Source organism: Pygoscelis adeliae, unplaced genomic scaffold (genome assembly GCF_000699105.1).
Source record: "Pygoscelis adeliae isolate BGI_AS28 unplaced genomic scaffold, ASM69910v1 Scaffold83, whole genome shotgun sequence".
Lineage (NCBI taxonomy): Eukaryota > Metazoa > Chordata > Aves > Sphenisciformes > Spheniscidae > Pygoscelis > Pygoscelis adeliae.
Window position 1 is genome coordinate 3,566,867 of NW_008824467.1, and position 17,624 is coordinate 3,584,490.

Sequence of the window (17,624 nt, forward strand, 5' to 3'; positions counted from 1 at the left end):
TCTTTACTGAAAGAGTGGTTAAACATTGGACCAGGCTGCCCAGGGAAGTGGTTGAGTCACCATCCCTGGAGGTATTTAAAAGATGGGGAGATGAGGCGCTTAGGGACATGGTTTAGTGGGCATGGTGGTGTTGGGTTGACGGTTGGACTCGATGATCTTAGAGGTCTCTTCCAACCTTAATGATTCTATGATTCTATGTTCAGCCTGGAGAAGGCAGGATCAGGAGGAATCTTATCCTTGTGTATAATTCCATGATGGGAAGCAATGAAGAAGAGGGAGCAAGGCTCTTCTCCATGATGCCCACTGACAGGACAAGAGGCAATGGGCACAAAGTTCCCTGCACATGAAATTCCATCTGAACACAAGAAAACACTTTTTTACTGTGAGGCTGGTCAAACACTGGCACAGGTTGCCCAGAGACATTGTGGAGGCTCCACCTGTGGAGATACTCAAAATCTGACTGGACAGTCCTGGGCTTAACCTGCTGTAGTTGACCCTGCTTAAGCAGGGCCGTTGGACTAGATGATCTCAAGTGGTTGCTGCCAACCTAAACGATTTTGTGATTCTCTGATTTGAAAATTAAGCCTACTTATCTGGGTATGATGTTTCCTTTTCCACTCCTCCTCTGTATGTTGGGCTTCTCTGTCAAACATCCCATCCCTTATATATATAACCTGTATATACACACACACACACACACGTGCACGTGCATGCACACACACGCACACGTGTGTATATAGCTCTGGACCTTCCAGGCTGTTATTTCAGTGCACTGCAGGATATGGAGTTTGACCAGTGAATATGACTTGCAGAGAAGAAAGGGAGCTCAAGGCACCTGAACTCTTAACCCTACTGAACTTGAACGCAATCCTACTGAACTTGAACTCTTTCACACAGTCCCAGCTGGTGATATTTATGATCTCCATAATCAGTGGAACTCTGGCAAAGAGTTTTCCTTATTTTGTTATTTTCAGTTCAGGGACTGCACTAAAACCACTAAAGCCTTTAGGCAGTTTCTATGCCCCTTTTAATGTACACTAAGAGTTAATGCATTCCGAAAGTCAAGAATGCTATTTAAACAGAGCAGATTTATTACACATGCTAACTGCGTATCAGTGGGATCTAATTTGTGGTCAAAACACACAATTTGCCATGAACACCTTCCTAAGGAAACATATATATACACTTTCAGTGCAACATTAATGTCTGAAGTGAAAGATTAGTATAGCTTAGTAGTTACGGATGTCTGAAAATTACCTTAATACTTTTGGAAGCGCTTAAGAATATATTTCCGAAGAAGAAATAAAAAAAATAATAATCAAAAGGCCTGTAACTTAGTGGGCCAATACAAAGAACGCACTGTACTGACTTATTTATGTATTGTATAAGATTCTAGGTTCAAAGGCCTACACTTTTATGTTGGTTTTATTTACATGTGAAATTTTTTCCAAGTGATACAGGGAAATGGATACCATATGTTTCCCAGCTGTTTTGTTCTGACAGGAACTATTAAGCACTCAGTATGGAAATGAATTCTGTCTGAGTTTTATGAAAACACTGCTTTCAACACAGGGGTCTAGACAGAGGAAAAGGCATCAACATTTTGTTTGTCGTCACTTTATCTAAGCTTGTATTTATTTTGTTGCTTAGCTTCCTCCACTTTCTAACCTTAATAACATGCATTTACATAAACCGCTGATGATAAAATTGTAAAATCGGACACTGCAAAGAAGCAATGACCTTTGTTACAAATCTGTCTTGGATCATTGTAAAGTCATGTATTTCTCCTTTCTTTCATTATAGTTAGAGCGGAGTAAGGTAATTCCCTTTTTTCATAGTTTTTCTTCCCAACATCTCTTTACAGACACTGTTTTTCCAGAAAACAAACTGGAACACCGAGAACAGTTAGCAATATTTTTACTGACTTATGAACTTATTCTTCACGTATCTTTGATGATGAATTTACACTGCATTTAATGAAGGATTAGAATATAGCATTTAACCACATAGCAGTAGGGAAGAAAGCAAGTCAGACTGGTAGACACAATCCTTCTTGGTGCTATTTTCTACTTGTGTGCTGTACAGGCTCTATCACTGCTTAGGCAGTTACAGCGTGGTTTCCCCCTACACAACACTGAAACCATAGGCCAGAGTGGAGCAGGGCATGGCTTGAATCTCCTCCATTCTCTTTTCAGATGCTTGTTCCCTGAAGAAGAAAAAGCAAGTGATGCCTATATCCTCCAAAGCAACAGCATAGCAGGAGTTATGTCAGTAGTCTTCAACAGCTGCTCCAAGGGAAAAGCCTCTTGCTCATCTCTCCATACTTAGGAATTCAGGCAGGGGCCATCAGAAGTCTGGGTCAATAAATACTGTTTGATTCTTTTATAAACAACAGCAAAGGATGGCCTGAGTTTAAGGCAGGGGACTAGAATGTGGAGCAGCTAACTTGATTCCAGAATCTGACAAATAATTCCAGTAGAATCTTGGATAAGCCATATCTCTTCGGTGCACCAGTATCTCAAATGTAAAAAGGTGTCAACAAAATTTCTCTTCCAACTATGTTGACAAAATTATTTCTTTAACTTTCATTCACTAATACGAGAGATTGGATGATGCTGTTGTATTGCTGAATTAAAAGAGAGAAGAACGCAAAAACTGGGGAGACTTCATTCACATCAGTAAAGAAGTGTCGTGCTGCCTGATAGACCTGAGGTGCCAAAGCATTTCCTTGGCACTAAAGAAAATAGTATCTGATGAAAAACTATAAGGGTCAAATTTGCAAAAGTAGTTCTTCACCATATATTGTGCTCTATGCTGTTCTTGAGGAAGAGAAAATGCAAAATGTGAGTAAAGAGGTCTGTAGGCTTATTTATAGTTTCACTTTAATTAATTAATTGATTGATTGATTGATTGATTTATAGATGTCCTAGAACTACTGGGGGCCAGTAATTAGAAAAGGGGACAATTAGGAAGCAACTTCTCTTGCAATTTAATCACTTCATCAGATTTTATTTCAGGAATCAAAATTTACCTTGAGCTTTCTAAAAAAGATCCTGATAACATGTTTCCAGTTGGAAGCATATGTTGACTACAGAGCCTTTTTCAACATCATCGTTGTATCTAGGGCATGGGGAGGTGAGAAGGGGAGTTTTATCTGGTATACGAGCATCTGTAGAACTATAGGGTAACTATATGAGTTTCGTCCAACCATCAAGACTACCTCATGCACAGATGAAACTTTACCCTTGCCACACGCAGTTTCTGTGATACTTACAATCTAATGCCGAACATCAGAATACCTTTAAATTGTCCTGAGTATAATGAAAACAACAAAGAACTCAGCTTTTACTTCAGCTTTATGAGGAAACTACCACTGAAATTCATTGCTGGTGTGTGTGCAAGAGCCTGTCTCCTTGGCATATGGGTGCAGTAACATTCTTTAAATTATGATGGCTTCATGAAGTTTACAGCACTGGTGACACAAGTAGGAGGTGGCAAAAGGCTGTGTATCACACATCAGTACCATTACAAAACAAACTGACTGTACTGCAGAGTGGTATTTGTAGATGTTGCTATGCCAGATCTCCATGAACCCAGAATGACTCACATTCAAAGAGCACTGACTGACTGAGGAAATGGTCAAGCTCCTAACAGTGTGTATCTGTCACCATCACCATGGACTCATTTAGGTTTATGCTTTGACCAATGTTCCATAGTCATGAATGTTGCTGTTGAACAGCTGGGACATACAACAGGCAGTGGTGCAGGCAAGCAGGATCTGAGTCATTTGCAGATCAGTTGGCAATTGAGTCCATGTGGCTCTACTAGGTCACTTGACACCTACACACCGGTTTAACGGGAATGAAAAAGAGTATCAATTCACTCCTGTTCTTCCATAGGTGGCAACCAGTGATCCCCATTGCTATGCTACACCCCTCAATGAAATCCTTGAGCCTTTTTAGCTTGCTATCTCTGCTCCTTCTCAGGATGGAGAGCAATATCTTATAGTCAACTGCATTGAACCACTGTCCAGGAGAAAAACTTGATGACTTCCCTTTATCCAAATGGTTATCAGTCATCAATGCCATTAATGCTTCTGCCTAAGGACCTGACCTTCATCCAGACTGTGCTAACTCTAAATTCTCTGTATTTCAACCTTTCTTTTCTATGAACCTGTGCAGTCACAATCCACAGTAAAACTGTGAATAATGGAGAACAATACGCTGCTTGGGCCCTGGAGCTGATAGTCCTGGACTATGGTAAGACTATCTGGTGATTTTATCATGCCTAATAGATCTTCCAATGGTCTATGAACCTCTGAGGTTGAATCACGGTCATTTCTTGTGGACAAAGAAATGGGAGCACTATGGTTACTTCCCTAAAAACACTTCCCCAAAGTAACTTGGTTGCAATGTTCTTTATTGCAGCATTCATTTGGAGAATAGGTCCTTGAACAATCCTGTGTAACTGGAATTGCTCTGACCACAGGGAGGTGGACAAGATGGCCTTCAGAAGTGCCTTCTGTCTTAAGTTATGCTATGATGAAGAGGTAACCACCCTGAAAGAATGATGCCTGCCTGCAGGTAGTAGCAAGACTGGAAACAAAGTGCACAACTGACAAAGAAACAAAAGAAGACACTGTTTGGGGGCTTTTACCTCAAGACCTTGTCAGCATGTACTTGGAAACTCCCAGTACACAATACTGGGAGGTACTCTCTGGCCTTGCTGACCACACAACAAGAAGCTTCTTTACCATTTAGACTTCAATTGTCTACCCTCTAAAAAGGGTAAAGAGGAGGACTTTGGGAACTACTGACCAGTCAGCCTCACCTTTGTGCCTGTGAAGATTGTGGAACAGATCCTCCTGAAAGCTATGTGAAGGCATATGGATGACAGCGAAGTGAGTAGAGACAGCCAACGTGGCTTTACCAAGGCAAAATCACGCCTGACTAATCTTAGTGACCTTCTACAATGGAGTGACTGCATCAGTGGACAAGGGAAGAGCTAGTGATGTCATCTATCTTGAATTCTGTAAGGCCTTTGACATGGTCCCCCACAACATTCTTGCCTCTAATTTGGAGAGGTAGGTTTGATGGGTGGACTATTTGATGGAAAAGGAATTGGCTGGATGGCCATGTCCAAAGAGTTGCAGTCAAGAGCTCAATGTCCAAATGAAGATTAGTAACAAGTGGTGTTCCTCAGGCGTTTGTATTGGGACTGGTACTGTTCAATATCTTTATTAATGACATAGACAGCGGGATTGAGTGGACCCTCAGCAAATTTGCAGATGACACCAAGTTGAGTGGTGCAGTTAGTTCACTTGAGGGAAGGGATGCTATCCAGAGGGACCTTGACCAGGCTTGAGGACTGGGCCCATGTGAACCTCATGAAGTTCAACAAGGACAAGTGTAAGGTCTTGCACCCCTACTGTGAGGGTGGTGAGACACTGGAACAGGTTGCCCAGAGAAGTTGTGGATGCTTCATCCCTGGAAGTGTTCAAAGGTCAAACCGGATGGAGCTTTGAGCAACCTGATCTAGTGAAAGATGTCCTTGCCCATGGCAGGAGTGTTGGAACTAGATGATCTTTGAAGGTCCCTCCCAACCCAAACCATTCTAGCATTCTATGATTCTATAAAGGACAACGAACTCTGTTAGGTTGACTCCATTGCTACCAAAGGATGAGCACATTCAAACCAATTTCCTTTAGTTGAAAGGGTTCAACATTAAGGAACCCTGTGATTAGTATTGACAACTGCCCATACCTATTAAATATTTTTTTAAATGCAGTATTTCACCATATTGCTCATGTACTATATAATCATTTGGGGGCCTGCAGTAAGTATATACAAAGTTTCACATTTGGAATTTTACTGTCCTCTGAAAGAAATCCCTGATCTTCTTCCTTGTGATATCACTTCAGCAGAGACTCTTGAATCAATTAAGACTTGTACTCATTCCAGGTCCATTTAGAGCACTGTGATTCTGACTTTGTATGCAGACACCAAGGTGTTGTCTACCCTAGGGAAACTTTCAGAAAATTCCTCATGTTTGTTAACACCAATTTATCTCCAACACTGGCAGCAATATTGGGGCTCCAAGAGATAGAGGAAGGGATGTCCCTTACATATCAATGGATAATCAAAATCAGTTCTGAATATCTGTTTATTGTTTTATTAATATCACTGAAATCATATTTAACAATTTTAACTGAAGGTGGCACTGTTTTACAGTTTTAATATATTAATAACTTCCAGGAGTACATTTCAGGGTTCTTTAACATAAGCTCTGTAGCATGAGAACCTGAATTAAAGAACAACCCTGCACAGATAAGAACAGAGAGGGTTTGTTCTCATTTAAGTGGAATTCGAAGCCACTCTAAAGAAGAAAGAAAGGATAAACAGAGTAAATAATAGTTCATCCTTTTAAATAACAATGCATCTTTTCCAGGTAATTCAAACATTAATACTAGCCTCAGTGAATGAATAAGTTTTCTTATCTTGGCTTGAGGAAGAACACTACAAAAGCTGCCATTTTTAAAGTAGATAATATAGAAGAAGCAAAGAAATTTTCAAAATTAATAAATTTGGTTTATCCTTGTCCAGACTGATCTAAGGATGTAAAAGGGAGGTAGCAAATAAAGTTCTACTGAAAAATCAGAAGAGGTCATTCTGGCACAAAATGTGTAAAACAGGAAGAGGGAGGATGTGAAAACGAGGTAGGAAAAGAGCTTATATATAGCTATCACAAGTGTCATTGCATAGTAATTATTGTTTTTTCTGAGAAAATTCTTCAGTATTCTATCAAGGAATTATCCAATCAATTCTGTATTGTTTCAGAGTTATTTACCTGGGAGGTATTTGGAGCACAACAGACTCTGTGAATTTAATGCCATATAACACTGCCTCCAAATCAAATTTTACTTTAATTTCTCTTACAGCTAAAAAACTACCAAGAACTTGAGACAGAAACTGTGTGCAATTTTATATTCACTGATTTATTTCTTTTTCTCAAGTAGGAAACTAATCTGCTGAATAATTTTGTTAATGACAGTTACTGTGGGAATGAATAAAGTGGTGCAGAAGGATAACAGCTGGAGATTAAAGATGAACTTGCTTTTATCAACCTGTGAATAAAGATCTAGAGTAGGATATTGTCTTCATTTGAGACATACATTTAATGACAACCAAAAGTCATCATAGCCGACAGAATATACTTCAACAACGATATGGCTCAGTGAAGCTTGTTGAACACAGATGTCTTGAACCATTTGCTCAAGTGGCCTTAGAAAATCTGCCCAGAAAGAAAGCAACCAATTTCATGCTTAATAACAAAAGCATAAAGGACTGATTTCTGTTTCAATTCCTCATTCTACATTAGACAATGCCAGAAATCAATGGGCAGGCTGGCTAACACTTCATTTCAGAAAATTGAGTTAGCTAGATCCATTTTCAAACTACAATCTTCAATTTTCTATCATTGAAGAAGAACAATGTCCATCTTAGTAGCTATTGTGCTTGCTACAAAGATCATGCTCTTGAAGCATGATGGTAGAGAAAACAATTATCCTTAATCACTCTTTATTGTGGATAAACCAGGTTTTGCCCTACACCTTTTCTCCAGTCCCATATATCTTTTACCTTGTAATCTGGGGTGCTGACACACATACTTTGGTTCTAAGGATCCCTTGGAATTTTCCTGAGTCAGAATTCCTTAAATACAAGTAAGGACACAGAGGAGTCAGGACTGAGACTGTACTGACTGCATGACTTTCATGCACGTCTTGCAAAAAGGGTGAGGAAGGAACCACAGGACCTTCCCACTGGTACAGATCACTGGCCAGTGCTGTCCAATACAGGGAGGTGACAGTGGGAATTCAGGGAGGAAAAACTACATGTAGAGAAATCCTTTCTCAGACTTTCTAATCTCTCCTTGTCCAAAAGAACAAGTAATTTGAGCAAAAGTTACAGGCAGGCAGAAATAGTTAAAAAAAAAAAATCTGTTGAAAGGTCTATGTGAAATGCTTGAGAAAGCATACTGACTGGTAAACACTGGTATGTTTGCCTAGGATTAACAGTGCTTAGAGCAATTTGAAAACAATGTAACCAAACACTTTCATATGTTAGTAACATATTATTCAATGTTTACATGAAATGGGGAAAGAAAATGGGATTTACAGAGCTATTTACTAAACTTATCTGCGAACAATGAATAGTAAGACTTCCATAATACCAGCCATATAATTAAAAAACGTAATTCCGCAAAGAGGAACTGTCTGGTTTAAATCTGTTCTATCAATCTTGTTGGTGAAAATGGTTGTCTGCATCTTTATATATATTTTTAAGTATAAAGTTAAATCTTATTTTCTCTATACTTTTGTCTTAACTGTCTTAGCGAACTAAATATTTTTCTGAGACAAGCTGTCAGAGAATTATTTTTTGGATTATTAAGGTGCCGACATATCTAATCCTATGGCTAACTTATGCTTAACTTTTAGTTCTTTTAAAAAAAAATTCTTGGATAGTTCTACTTCTTCCACATTGTTCTCTGTTTTAAAGAAGAAATGCAACCTCTAACTGAGCAGCAGTCAGTATGACGTAGAAAGCTGGATTAGCTCTTTGTAAAACCTCTGAGTTTTTCTATGTGTAATTACTTAAATTGCCAATGGAATACAGATATAAAATAACATAAACGTCATGCATACTCAAGATTTATGATATAATCTATCTTCATCAAGAATAGCAGATAGCAACAAGAATTTGGGGAACTTTTTTTAATGGTCTACAGTATGAGGAAGGCAAGAGACTGCATCAAAAGCAACTATGAAAAATCAACAGATGGGGCCTTACACAATGTTAACTGATGCAGCTCTGTTGATATTTCAAGATACTTCAGATACTGAAATCTGTACAGGGATGTAAAGGGATACCTTCCTGTTCAGCACTATATGTTTACTCAGTGATGAAGCAGAGTAAAAATAAAATTGATTTTAGTACTACTTCCAATTCACCAAAACTCATAATGATAAGTAGAGAGAAAAAACAGATTTTAGTACTGTTTCCAGTTTGCCAATACTATTATCATTGCTAAAGACCTCTTTCTTGACTCAAGACTTTTAAACAAAGCTGTGAATTAATTTCCACTGGCAGACTCCCCAGTGCTACTACTGTCTTCCAGCAATGCCTGTATTTGCTGCTGTCAACCCCTTTTCAAGGCAACAGATGAGCGCAGATGTAATTAAAATCATCATTGAAAAATGTCTGACTGCAGAAGTGACCATGAAACAACAGAGCTGCACTATAAGTTGTCAATATCCCATGGTCTTAAGGAAGAGCTCATAACCAGTGCTTCATCCTGGCCATTGGGCTGCATTTTACTTTAAGACTACTATCTGAATTTTAAAAAGAATACACTCTTCTTCCTGAAGACAGATATTGATGCTGCCACTGTGGCTGAGGAGTCCTCATGAACAGACCACCAGTACAATATGTCTTAGGGGCTATTCTTGCACTCCTTCTCTGGTTCACCTTGCTCTTGGAGCAGCTGAGTGAATTTAACTCTTTTTATGACAAGATGAGATAATGCCCTGCTGCCACATGATCAGCTGCTAATACTGATAGGCAGAGAGAAGGGGGGAAACAGTGGTGGGGAGAAAACAGGGGGAAAGGGGATGTAGAAGAGATGAGGGGTGTACTGGGTGGGGAATAAAGGGGGTGACAATAAGGGGCAGTGAATGGTGGGGAGGAGAACGGTGAGAAGAATGGGAGGAAGAAGGGTCTAGAAGAGTGGTGGGAAGAATATTAGGAAAGACTTGGGGGGAAGACTGGAGACAAAAACAAGGGAAAGGCTCGTGGGGAAGAATGGTGGAAAGACTGGTGAGGGAAGAATGTGGGGGAAGAAAAGGTAAGTTCTGGGGAAATGGGGGAAAGAATCGTGGAGTGAACATTGGGGAGAATGGGGATGAAGAATGGTGGGGAGGAATGGTAGGGAGAACAGGTGGGAAAACAGTGGGGAGAATGGCAGAGAGAATGGTGGGGAGAATGGGGGAAGAAGAATGGGAGGAGGAATGGGGGGAAGAATGGTGGGAGGAATGTGGGGAAGAATGAGGGGATGAACGGTAAGGAGAATGGCAGGGAAGAATGAGGAGTAGAAGGGGGAAGAAGTGGGGAAGAAAGAGGGAAGGAGGAGGGAAGGAAGGATGAGAAATAAGGGAAGAATGGGGGCAGAATGGTGGGGAGAAATGGGGTGAGAATGGGAAGAGGATGCAGAGAATGGGGGTAAGAATGGGTAAGAAGGAGGGAAGGACAGTGGAAGAAGGGGGAAGGAGAAGGGACAGAAGAGGAAGAAGGGGGGAAGAAAGGGATGAGGAAGGGGGGAAGAAGGAGCAAGAAGGTAGGAAGAAGAGAGGAGAGATGGGGGCAAGGCAGGGCAAGGACAGAAGGGTGTAATGGGGGAGGATGGGGGAATATGGAAGGGAGGATGGTGGAGGATGGTGGAGGACAGGGGGAAGATTGGGGGTAGAATGAGATAGGGCAGATGGAGAGGGGTGAATCAGGGGTGCTCTCCCTTTCCACTTCTTCCCTGCCTCTGCTTGCAGCAGGTAACACTGTGTGTGCAATCACTGCTGTGCCCTGTGTGGGCAGTGACATGGCAAGCAGGTATGGTAAGGAGAGCTTTGCTTCCTTTTATTGCCAAGGGCAGTGGCAGAGGGCTGTGATGACCTGGCCTTTAATGACTGGTAGAATAAGTAGCTCTCAGAAAGTTTCAACTTAGTTACACACCTCAGAAATTTACAACTCGCTGAAAGGAAATATAGAAATAAAAGTTGTCAAAGTATAGCACCGTTCTTAAAGTCTTCTATCGTCCCACAAATTCCAGCTCTCCCATTTATGTTGTAAAAGTATTTGATGGAACAACATTAACGAAAAGTTCAATTAAAGCATCAGAAAGCACAATAAATTTTTCATAGCTCAACAAAAATGCTCCTCTCACCAATTCATTTCTCCTCCATCAGGAAGAGAAAAACAAAAGGGGATTAATCTCATTTACAGAGTGAAAAACAACACTGAATGCACTTTTTGTCAGGGGGGCAGGGGGAAGGTCTCCAGCTGGTTCTCATCTATATGCCATGATTCTTCATTTAGTTTACACTATTAAACTCAAAAACGCGGCTTTAATCTTAACTATTACAGTATGCCTTAGAGTAGATTGTATCATGTAGCATCCTTGATACAGTTTCAGACTCTGGCAAAACATCATCCCTCAAACTGGTCGTGGCCATATGGGTAGTAAATGTATCCAACATTTTTTCATTGGCGCCTACATTATTACGTCTTGTCACCAATGGTTTCTCGGGTTTTCAAGTAAATTGTTGCATATACTGTGGTTTGGAGCTGCTGAGATGAAGCCCTACATTTGTCTGTATACAGCCAAATCCTTTTTTGGAACCTTTTTTCCTTCTAATGAACTAACATCTGTTGAAAAAAAAAAGTCATGTTTCCAGAAAGCTGTACAAAAATGAGAGAAAACAAAACAACAGAACACTGCCAAGAAGCTATTGTTGCCAAGTTGTACATGATAAAAAGCAGCCTAGAAAATGATGGGTGGACAGAAGTGGGCATCGTACCTGATCTGTCTTCATTTTGGGAATCGCACCTTCTACATAATTCTGGGATGGTCTTGAGGGAAGTTACAGAATACTGTAAAAAAGGAAAAAGCGTATGTGAAGTAATTCATTTAAAAAGATAAAAAGTAAGACTTTCAAGAGGTCCTGATGTCATGGGCACAGCCTAAATCTACCAACCCAAGGGTACTTCTGGCAGTCTGATAGTCTTCTCAGGTTGCATGAGAAAAGCAGATGGCATCTGCTTTTGTGTCCCACCTCGAGGGATATCAGACAGACTTTCAAAGCTACAGCAAAGTGTCCCCCCACCTCAGATTTCTCTTTCCTGCAGACCAACATTATTCAAGTCACAAATGCATTTTATATATCCATCTTTTCCATGGGATGCAAGATACATCAAAGGTAAGAATAGATCTAGGCTTCACAGTAAACACTGAGGGTCTCACTTTGCCCACGTGGGCACCTATTATGGTGATGATACTGCAAGTACTTCATACTTAAAAATTAGAATTCAAGCTTTCACAAACCAATATGTAAAAGTAATGCAGAATATTTGCACCTTAGAGATCTGATTTCAGAGAGGGATGCGTGTAGATACACATATCAGAAAACAGGCTCATTTCTCTAACCTAGGCCTTGTTAAAGCAAACTTGCATTATTGCTTGATGTGACAGGGTATGACTGATATTAATCAGTATGTTATTCTCTGAATTCAGCATCAAAAAGGAAAAAAACCGGGAAGAAATATGTATCTTACTAAACAGAAATCTTTTTCTTATAAACTTGTGGAACACCCTTGCTAGGATACACGATCCAGTGTTATAAAACTACACACTCTGACATACAGAAATTAAGTTATTTAATAGCAAGCCTTCCTAAATCAAATGCTTAAATGTTACAGGAATCTTCACTTAAACAAATGAAAATCATTATGTCTGTAAAAGATCAATGGCTTTGCTCATATAAAAAAACGTATTAAAACCAGTATTTTGGAAACTAAAACAGAAAAAAGCATTTAGGATTAGCACAACTGAAAGATTTTAAAGAATACATAAACACCATATGTTTTCAAAGAAACAGATATTTTTAGCTGGTGTGCTATTGACCAATGAAGCAAAACAACTACATATAAAACCACATGAGCTTTCCACACAAAAAAGAAACGGTCATACGTTGTCCTGTTTTTTGCTGACAGTTTGTCATTCAAAGTTTGATGTGCTTCTAATGCACAGCTGGCAATCTACTTCAAAATAATCTAAAATTGACCTCATGTGACCAATTGCAGAAGTAATTTACTTCTCTGGTGCAAGTTTAAGACTGTTGCTCAATTGATTCTAGTTACTTTATTAAGCTTCAAAAACCTCCCATGCCTTACTTTTTCCCTTGCTGACCTAATTCAGGGATGTATTGAGAAGCCTCAGCTACAATAAGAATCTCTCATAAGTATTCCCAGGATCAACACTGAACTTATTAACTAAAATGTGTAGCAGCACTCCGCAGAACTACCCAGTGACTCCAATCCCCATTAAACAAGGGGTTGTCCATAAGGCTGTGACTGCTCCAGGATGTGACAGCCTAAGGCAACAAAGAGCAGAAGAACAAAGACAGGGAGAAAGATGCTACTAAATACAAATTAATACAAGTTAAACACACACATGCACAAACACCATGTGCTGTGCTTCACTCTAGTTATTGTTTAATAAAGATTGAGCTGTTAAGCTATACATCTCGCTATTTCAGCACAAAGACTCAGAAGGCAATGTTGAACTGGTCTAGTAAGATTCTTAAGAGAATCCAAGGAGCATGTCTCCAAGGAATATGGTAGCTTCATAAGACCAGCTGGTGCAGTTTAAACTATTACACAGTTTGTAATTCAATTAGAATGAGGCCTTTTGTATTCCATTGCTATGTGTTTTGTCAGGCAACCTCAAAAACAGAAAGCCATTTTTCTTTTTGTCTTTTTTCCTGTTCTTTCCTGGAAGAACAGATTTTCTTTCTGATTCAACATTGCGCTAAAATGTATTCAGTTACCACCTCCCACCACCAAAATTCTATTAAATGCTATAAATTTGATTATGCGTTTTAATCATATTGGTTTGATTTCATTAACAGATTTCCTCCCACTCACCTCTGTCCTCAAAAAGACTTCTGTGCAGTTACATTTCTGCCATCTGTATTTTGTGGTCAAGGTGTGGAGAACTGGCTTTTGGTCCAGGAAGCAACTAAAACTAGTCTTTAAAGTGGACCTTTCCCAACCATGAGCACAATCTATTGCCAGCTTTTCCCCTAGAACTACTTTCTCTCATACTCTAGCTCCAGCTCTGATCATCAGTAATGTTTGTTAGCTTTTCTTCAACCAAAAATTTCAAGGTTACTAGTGGTATCACAGAGGGACAGCAAAAGAGGTTGAGTTTGTAACCCTTCCCTGGAAAGGAATTTATTTTAGACTTAATGCTTATTCAATGGCATTTAGAATTAATTATTTCCCACTTTTCATTCAATAATTTTAAATTGTTTTACATACAAAATTAAACACCATTTGTCAAATTTCACCATTAGAGTAACCAAGTCAACCAGAGTTCAGGGCCACGCCCAAAGGCATAAGTGACAGTGTGAGAGCTAAGCACATCAGACCACTTCCTTAGTCAGTGCTTACTGTGATCTTTGGTATTTAATCGAAGTGTGTTGTAGTTGACGGTGAAGTTCAGTAACAAAACTAAGGGTTTCGTCCCAGAATAATGCATGTAATGGAATTTTTGATTGCTGTTTGAGATTTGGGTTCTTTTTTGCATTTAAGGCATGCCTATGTCCAACCTGAAATAGTGAATTTCAGTAAACGCCTTAAGGACTTTGTAAGATGGAAGAACAGTATCAATAGCAAACGAGAGACAAGAAGCAGTAACAAGTATTCCATGCAAATGCAAGATATTCCCAATTTTCTTCAACAGACACTATTAATTCAGGGGAAAACGGAACCTCCCTTATCATAAAAAACATTGTTCATTATGTAAAACTGTACTACAGAATTTGAATTAATGCAAATGTTAACCTTTTAAATTTCACATGGTTCTCAAATTTTAATGCAATGAATTTTAGACCCAACACATGAGAAAAAAAACTTCAATCTCTAGAAAGGCTGTTCTGTGCTGTGACGCTTTTCTGCCACTTGCAGACTCACTTGTGTCTGAGAATTATCAGAAAGAAGAAATACTGGATCATGAGTAGTAGCATAGAAATGTATATATAAAATAGTAAAAAAAAAAGTAAATTAAAAAGCAAAAGTTATTTTTTAACATTCTGTTGTGGAGAATACCTTTAATGTCTCCTGAAATGGGTGCAAAGGGCAAAGTTGAACACATAGTGTGACTCTCAGACTACGTCATCAGAACCATGACACCCCCAAAACACTAAGGACCATGTCCTGCTCCAAATGGAGTCAGTATCAAAACTCAACAAATTCACCTCCACTGGATCAAGACACCAGTGACTGCATCCCGCTCTTAAATGCACAGCTCCTCATATTCATTTAGGTAGAGAAAACAAACACCTTCCTTCATTATAGCTAATTTGTTTCCAGGTGTTATTATTACTGTAAGCTATTTAACAGCCTCATTTCAATTTATTTGCTATAGCAGAAAATAAACTGTTTCATTAATATTCAAATCCCATTAAATTAATACCTTTATATTACATTTGCTTAATTATGTATAACTGTGCAACACCACCCTTTTTCCTAGACATTTATTTGGGAGTAGCAAGCTACACTGTGAACAAGTAAAGCAACAATACTTGGCCTGAGGTTGCAGGAAGATTTTTCTCAATAGTAGTGTCAATTTAAGCAGCTCCAGAGCAAAAAAGTAGAGGAAAGAGATTAGGCTGGCACAGTGCCTGTGAGAAATAACACCTCCCCAAAATAAACTTCTTACTTAATGGCTGTGATCAACATCTTCAGAGTACTGGTTAGGTTATTTGTGCTATGTATTGTTTATAGCATCTTATAGAGACACTTCATGTGTTATTCTTCTCTAGCTTTAAAGGAGACCTGTATAGACACTAACACTGTTAAAGGTGCAAAATGTCTGTCAGATTGAATCTAACGCATTCTTTGAACATTTTAGTGTCCATCTGCATTTTGTTTCATTCTGAAAAGCAAGAAAGGAAAAAAAGAGAATTATCAATGAGTTCATGAGCTGGATAGGAAAAAAATCAACCCACTGCAGTTAGTGACTGTGCCTGCACAGCTATGTAGGACCCTCCATGCTGAGATCTAAAGTCCTTGTCGCTGGGTAGGCAATCTGGCTGTGTGTTGCCTGTACACCTGTGTGAGCCTGACGGGTGACCCAGCTCCTTCCATGGCCAAGGAAAGGTGACAGCAGGCTCAGGAGGTGCGCTGTGCCAAGTAAATGGGAGGCCAGGAGGTTGGCCATACTCCCAACCATACATAGTCTACATCTGCCCTGCCAGGCAAGGATTGACATGAAGAAGTTTTTCAAGCTGTTTCAAAATACCTGACAATTCAACAGCTGCTTAATTATGTTTGAATTAATTTACTGCACTCACATTTCACAAACTTTCAAATTAGGCCCAATCCTGCACTGGCACCACTGAGCCAGGCTTTTATTCATACACAGCTATCTGAATGATCAGAGCAATAATCTATAAATTCAACCCAAATAGTTTACAAATATCTAGCACCAGGAGCTCTGGTTATGGCTATGTCATTTGGTATTATTTCTGTAAACCAAGAAATAAAATAGTTTCAATTTGCACAATTTGCCAGTGCAATAGAAATCCTGCATTTTAATTAAAGGATTAGGAAACCATCAGGTAACCATAATAATAGCGTACAACTTACAAGCAGGAATAAATTTATGGGCAAAATCAAGAGTACTAATGGGAAAAGGGAGAAAGTTTAGAACACACTTTTAATTTTATAGTGTATCTATCATTTAAGGCAACTTAAAGGTCGTATTTTTATTTCTTCCTTATGAGTAGTTATTTATGAAGAAATAAATGAAAATACTCAGCTTGGTTGCTTAATGTCATTGCAGACAGAATATTACTTTTGTTGAATGTAAACAAGAGGCCCAGAAACCTGTTCTGCTGTCTAAACTACACTCAAATATACTATACCAGATGGATCTTGACTAGTACCATCTTAGTTTGCAAAATAAGCATCATATTTGCACTCCAGGGCCCTGAGGGAATTGGTGGATGTAGTTGCTAAGCCACTCTCAATCATATGTGAAAAGTCATGGCAGTCAGGTCAAGTCTCCGGTGACTGGAGAAAAGGGAATATTACATCCATTTTTAACAAGGGTAAAAAGGAGGACCCTGGGGACTACCAACCAGTCAGCCTCACCTCAGTGCCCAGTAAGACCATAGAACAGATCCTCCTGGAAGTTATGTTGAAACATATGGATGACAGAGGTGATTAGAGACAGCCAATATGGCTTTACAAAGGGAAAGTCATGTCTGACTAACCTAGAGGCTTTCTACGATGGAGTGACAAGAGCTATGGATTTCATCTACCTCAACTTCTGTAAGGCCTTTGGCACAGTTCCACACAACATCCTTGCCTCTGATTTGGAGAGATATGGGTTTGATGGATGGATGGTTAGATGGATAAGGAATTGGCCATGTCCAATGAGTTACAGTCAACGGCTCAATCTCCAAGTGGAAACCAGTAATGAATGGTGTCCCTCAAGTGTGCATACTGGAACCAATACTTTTTAATATCTTCATCAATGACATAGACAGTGGGATTAAGTGCATCCTCAGAAAGTTTTCACATGACACCAAGCTGAGTAGTGCAGTTGATCCACGTGAGGGAAGGGATGCCATCCAGAGGGACCTTGACAGGCTTGAGGAATGGGCCCATGCAAACCTCATGAAGTTCAACAAGGCCAAGGTCCTGCACATGGGCCAGGGCAACCTCCAGTATCAGTACAGACTGGGGGATTGAGAGCAGCCCTGCAGAGAAGAACTTGAGGATACCAGTGGA

The 17,624-nt window shown here is 39.6% G+C and overlaps 1 protein-coding gene across 1 annotated transcript in view; it reads right to left on the minus strand.

Annotated features, from left to right (window-relative positions):
• SNCAIP (synuclein, alpha interacting protein) overlaps positions 1-17,624 on the minus strand; it is a 55,047-nt gene that overhangs the window by 33,832 nt on the left and 3,591 nt on the right. The window contains exon 2 of the mRNA XM_009321106.1: positions 11,624-11,696. Within this exon, the coding sequence (XP_009319381.1) occupies positions 11,624-11,696 (73 nt within the window). The remainder of the gene's footprint in view (positions 1-11,623; positions 11,697-17,624) is intronic.